The 6000-nt window shown below is 43.1% G+C and overlaps 2 protein-coding genes across 2 annotated transcripts; both read left to right on the top strand.

Moving 5' to 3' along the window:
• Positions 1 to 960: 960 nt before the first annotated feature.
• On the top strand, positions 961 to 3534 carry PHALS_06634 (Alpha-mannosyltransferase; the record flags this gene model as incomplete). Its single annotated transcript, XM_024719955.1, has 1 exon — positions 961 to 3534. The coding sequence occupies one exon, from the start codon at positions 961 to 963 to the stop codon at positions 3532 to 3534; it is 2574 nt and encodes an 857-aa protein (XP_024585203.1).
• A 290-nt stretch (positions 3535 to 3824) lies between these two features.
• PHALS_06633 (uncharacterized protein) lies at positions 3825 to 4775 on the top strand (the record flags this gene model as incomplete). The annotated part of the gene is made up of 1 exon (XM_024719954.1): positions 3825 to 4775. The coding sequence occupies one exon, from the start codon at positions 3825 to 3827 to the stop codon at positions 4773 to 4775; it is 951 nt and encodes a 316-aa protein (XP_024585202.1).
• Positions 4776 to 6000: the final 1225 nt, after the last annotated feature.

The raw sequence follows: 6000 nt of genomic DNA, 5'->3' as shown, positions 1-6000 counted from the left end.
TAACAGGGGTGTGTGTCACACCAGATGGGCATGGTGTGACCACACCCAAACAAGAATATGGTACAGGGCTGGATAGCCAGCAGTTATACATGTAGTTAGATTTTGCTATACATATTTAGGAGCCATGCATTTAAAATTAGGTGGCTTTGCCGCAGATAAAAATAAATAAAGTCAGTTTTAAATCTGAACCGAAGAGTTAATCAGCCTTGGGTTAAGGCTATAATTACACTTGGAGTAAGCGGATTGCGATCCGCTAAACTCGTACTTGTTCTGAGTATAAAACGAAAGGTCGGAGACCTAACTTACGCATCCTTTAAGCACAAAGCTACAGCACCCCGCTGCACAGTCTCTTTAGTAGTTAGCGATCGTTTTTTTAAGACAAGGACAACCAAGTGCACCGGGGCCGTGCATAGAAGAAGCTTTGACTTGGTGAGTCCGCTCTTGCAAGAATTTCTTATCCACTCATCGAAAGTCTCTTTCTCGTCCAACAAAAACATACGGTTATACAAAAGACAAATCTTAAGTTTCTCCACCCGGTAAATAATACTTGGCTCGTGGTGATTCACAAAAATCGCGTTATGGGGTGGCTAGCGTGACTAAAAAAAGAGCGACTAAAAATTTAATCTAGCCGCCTCTTCTTTATTACAAAAAGCTCTAAAATCTCAGAACAAAATAATGACACAAGACCAACTCTAAAAAATGCCGACGCCAATTTTATGTACTGTTGAACTCAACACCATCTACACACCAGAACACCACGTCATCAATGAGCAAATGCCCTGTTTTTATCACTAAATTTAATGAGACGTGATCACATCTTCTTCCATCGTGTAGTCGCTATTTCCTTACGTACTTTAATTGGATTTGTCAAAAAAGCTTTTATTTTGACAAAAATGTTTTATGTGCAGTGTAGATGTTCGACGTCCGACTACACTTCGCAACATCGCATTGATAAGCACCATGCGCCGTCCTTTGACGTCACCACTTCCTAGCTACACGTCTAGTAACCGCCTAGACCCTCAAATAACATCAGCACAAGACACCTCTGCTGACATGTATACACCACGGTGGTTCAGACGATGGTGGTTTCTCCTATACGTCATACTCGGATGCTATACCATCACTGTGATTAGCTCCTTCATGATTGGATATTTTTCCACGCCTTCCTCTTTAGAGCTGCAACAGAATGAAATTTTGGGGCAGCATGAAGTGCTAATTGATCCGAAAGTGGTGGAGGAAGCGACGCAGATTAATTCAGGGAACTCGGAAGAACCCGTTCATGATGCAATGACGAATATAGAAGCTCTGAGTGTACAAGAGCACAATCGTGAAGGTGTTACTACGACTAATGTGCCTAATGATGTACGTTCTGGAGCGACTGCATCCGAAAATGCTCTAGCGGATGTTATCGTCAAGCCTAATGATCCACCCACTGCAAAACTAAAGGCAATGAAAACACTGGCATCTCTATCCAAGACAATTTCTAATAAGAACGTTGAGAATCCCATACGCCAAAATGATGTACTAGTGGTTGTGGATGAGATGGAGGAGAAAAGGACCGAACGGTCCAAGATTTCAATTGATATGACCGGTTCCAATGGCGGCACACTGCGGAGCCCTCACAAAGCTGAAGCAGAGATGCATCCGTCGCTAGAACATGTGAAGAGCGAAAGTTTGGATGGGCGAGACACGTTTAAGGCGCCGGTTTTGTTGGCGGCTCCAATGAGTGACAAAACGCGACCGCTTGTACATCGATCAGTCGCGTTTAGCAAAGCTTTAAGTCTTGCACGCCATCCCGAGACTAAGGCTCCAAACCCGAATTTCAAAGTTTACCCACTAACCGAAAAATTACCGGGAGATGACAATTTACTGATCGCTGGGCTACGCAATAATACCGCAGATCGGAATTCATGGTCGTCTGTTGAGTATCGAGAAGAAGTAGATCGCCTGGAAAGTTTAAAGATAGAAGCCAACGATGAAATTTTACGAATCAAAGAGCTCATTGGAGCAGTTGACATCGTTCTGTCCGAGGAAAAAGATCGATTTGAAGAAAAGCGCGTCGCCGAAACACTGGATATTAGACTGCATCAGCCGCGAAAGATCCGCAATCGCTTGAAGTGCATGGGCTGGCGACAAACCGGACAGTGCATCTCTAACGGCCAACGTGAACCTAAATCAGATCTTGAATGCACTCAGATTACGCAAGGTGGTGTCTCTGGATACTGCGAGGTGCTAGACGAGGAGACTGGTGAGTTGTTTCGTGTCATGCAGCTAAATTGCTCAAGCGTTCGGAATCATGTGGTATTCTCATGTGCGGAGGCTGCCGATTTTGCGAATTTTGGACTTGCGGCTCAGAAAATTTATCTAGACGCTTTAGCACAGAATGCGTCAGACTCATCACAACTACTGGGTAATCATGGCAACGGAAACGGCATTGTCATGGTGGTCTACCCTAAACTAATGTCGAGTGTATATGCATCGATTAGCGTTCTTCGATCATACAACTGCACGCTACCAATCGAGTTATGGATTTCGCGACCCGAAGTAATACGCACGCCAAGTATGAAAATAGCATTGGAACTGTTGCAGCAGCGGTTCCTTGATGTGACTGTGGAAACCATCACTGATCCTACGATTGCCGGCTTTTCAACGAAAATTCATGCTGTTCATCATAGCAAATTCGAAAATGTGGTATTTCTTGACGCCGACAACATCCCTGTAAGGGATCCAACCTTTTTGTTCGAAAGTCAGGAATTTCTGAACTATGGTGCTATCTTTTGGCCGGATTTCTGGCATCCAGAGAGAACTATTTTTAATATTCAAAGCGAATCTTTGTTGTGGCAGCTCGTTGATCTTCCTTTTGTCGACATGTTTGAGCAAGAAAGTGGTCAGCTTGTTATTAATCGGAAACGAGCCGCTATAGCTTTGGAGGTATTGCTTTTTTTCGCAAATCATCGCCCCAGTCACTTCAGTAAACTAATGTTGGCTCATGGCGACAAGGACCTCTTTCGACTTGCGTGGATGAAGGCAAAAACACAATTTTATATGATTCCTTTTCCGCCTGCATCTGCTGGTCCAGAGCGCGGGACGTACAGAAAGAAATTTTGTGGCATGACTATGGTTCAGTTCGATGCTGGTGGTAACATACTATTCCTACACCGCAATTCCAAGAAGCTCGATGCCAAGGTGGATAAATTGGATCCACAAATCTGGACACATTTACAATCATTTACGTGGGAAAAAAACTTTACTTCTGACGGTGACGACATTCAAGACACCGCAAACAAATCGGCTGTCCAACGCATGATGAGCTACGAGGACATAAAGCAGAAATATAGAATCGGTGTTACGAATAGCATGCCACTTTTTAAGGAGGTCGAGCATTGCTATGGCGCAGAGCCCGATGTTGTGGGCAACTTCAATGTAGTTGAGTTCAAGGAGCTTCCGTTTGCTACGCTGGAGCAACAGTTGATTGACTATGCACATGATGGTGCTCTTCTGATGGGACAAGCTCGAAATCGTATGGGTAATTAAATTTGTGCATTGATAAAAAGGTAGTTGTGGGCTTTCGCTGTACCCAAAATTAATTTAGAGCTATTGGCAAAATTTTATCACTAATATTTCTCAGCAGTTTATGTTCGTTTCACGTATTGGATTAACTCGTCGTGTCGATGCTGCTGCACCGCCGCTTCTTCTCTCTCCTCGTGCTGCTGCTACTACAATTTAGCTCGAGCCAGAAATGCGCACATTATTCCCACGATGAACTTCTCACTCGTCTTGAGCTCCACGTAACAAAATGCCTTGGCCCAAGTGCTTCTATCTCCATGCTCTCGACTTTGACGGAGAGATTTGCTGCCAATGAGTTCGACCGCCGCCAGCCTTTGGCGCTTGTATTGTTCTCGAACACGAGCGATTTACTACAATCGCTGGCTGGTGCTTTGGCCTCTTCGCTTTTTGGCTCCTCTCACACGCCTCACACAGTTGAAAGTGTTGATTTTCAAGCGCTGCTTGAAAATCCCCGCTCCTCGAACCATGATATCAAGCACATACTACGCTCTACTTTGGTCGCACCTCTAGACGCCTGTCCCAAGCGCAGCCTCTTCATTCTCGAAAACGTCCAAGCACTCGATGACGCCACTTTACCGGTGCTGGATGTTTTACTTGACCCTTTAAACGGCAAGCGTGCGCAGTTTCAGCATTATGTAGAGGGCCAAACTAGCCGTGTTTTTGACTGCACCAACACTATCTTTCTCTTTTTATACAAGATATCATCCCAGCATTTTTCGACGGTGAATGGAAAGGTCGACTTTAGCGAGTGGCGCGAGCTCTTAATGCAGCGTTGGACACGTATTGAAGGGTCGATTGAAGAATTTACACCTCAGGCACTCGTAGGAAGAATTACTGACGCAGTTGCAGTGTTTCCGTCTGGTAAAAATGATAATGCTGGCATGAGGTATGACGAGTTCAAAAAATCCCGTGAGTGGCGTCACATGTGTGTCATGCGTTCACATTACACAGAAGACAAAGCTGATGAAATTGAGGACACGGATAAGATTTTTCCAACTTCTACGTTATCTCTTGTTGCTAAAAATATGGCTGCTGCCTCGACAATTCCAGGAATGATTGTTATGATGTCGATACCGGCTTACTTGCTTATTCTGACGCGTGCTAAACGTTGGAATATAGAGACTGTCAAAGAACGGAGGATTATCCACCGCCGTCGTAATAGCGGTGGCAGCATACCTAAGCGGAAAAGGAGGAAGACACGTAAGTGAGAGAAGGCACTTAGTATAAATGAAAGTCATTCGAAGTATACTATCTATCATACTTTAAATCTTCTGTGTTTATACCTACAAATTGACACTAGTTTCTGTGATGATTAATTTGGCTTTTAAATTGGTATGTAAACATGTTTGCAGCTACGATCGTTGACTTGCCGATGTTACAAAGTGAGATTGTGGCAGTGCTACAGATGTTGGGTCGTGGTAGATATATTGCTGTCTACCCATTGCGTTTGCTTGGCTTGTCAACTTGATAGAATCGCGCGGTCGACTAGAAGGAAAGTCTTGGTATCTTGCCATGTTTCTCTGGATTTGAGGATAAAAGCCCACATGTCTCCGTTGCGAAGTCCTCAGTATCAGTGCTTTGGTATTTTTACGCGATGCACAGAAGTGCAGTCATATGTTATCAAATACTACTAATACGCTCAAATTGTGATTGATTATTTATCTCTGAGTACCTTTTCATCTAGTGATGTCATCGGTGCACGTTACTTTCGATGATACTGGCAACTTATCAATGGTCACTTGGACTGTCGAGTCAATATCTTGAGAACATAAGTACTCATGTCTCGAGAAAAAACTTTGATAATGGACGGGAAATTAAGTGAGAATTGACAGACCCTGGCGCCTCGAGACTACATTTGTCACACCCTTCTCGACTTTTGCCAAATCCATGTTCTATTGCAAAGATGTTTGCCACCATGGTATTGTCCAGCTCTTATTACTCTACGACCGTTCATAGGAGAAGAAATATAAAGAGGCTCATGAAAGTTCTCAGACGCACACATTGCAATATAATATCAATCATTTAGGCAGTCGAATTATGTACACGTTATTAGGATCTGGCAAACGTTTCTTTGATAGTGTCAGCACTTGTCAATTTCCATATAAATTGATTTGGTCTACCTTTGTTTTTTAGTAAGTATATGAAGTCTTTTCATTGAGCAAAACTTCTCATTTTTACATCATGCAGTGAATACAAAATTACGCATATTCAAACTTTGGCATTTAATATACTGACCAAAATAAAAAAAACTATGTTTTTAAACAAATCATTTTTGGACACGAAGAGGAATCTATATAAGTGTCTTCTTTAGAAATCCTCGATTTCGCTCCTAGGTGGAGCGAACAAATCCCCGGCGTGTCATTAACATGAACAATATAGCCAAAGCTAGCTGTGTTTAAGGAATTTCCGTTGCAATTGGTAGCATTTGTAGTT

This window comes from Plasmopara halstedii (genome assembly GCF_900000015.1).
Source record: "Plasmopara halstedii genome assembly, contig: Scaffold_3060, whole genome shotgun sequence".
NCBI lineage: Eukaryota > Oomycota > Peronosporomycetes > Peronosporales > Peronosporaceae > Plasmopara > Plasmopara halstedii.
Note: the sequence above shows the minus strand (reverse complement) of the source record. Positions and strands in the feature narration are given on the sequence as shown.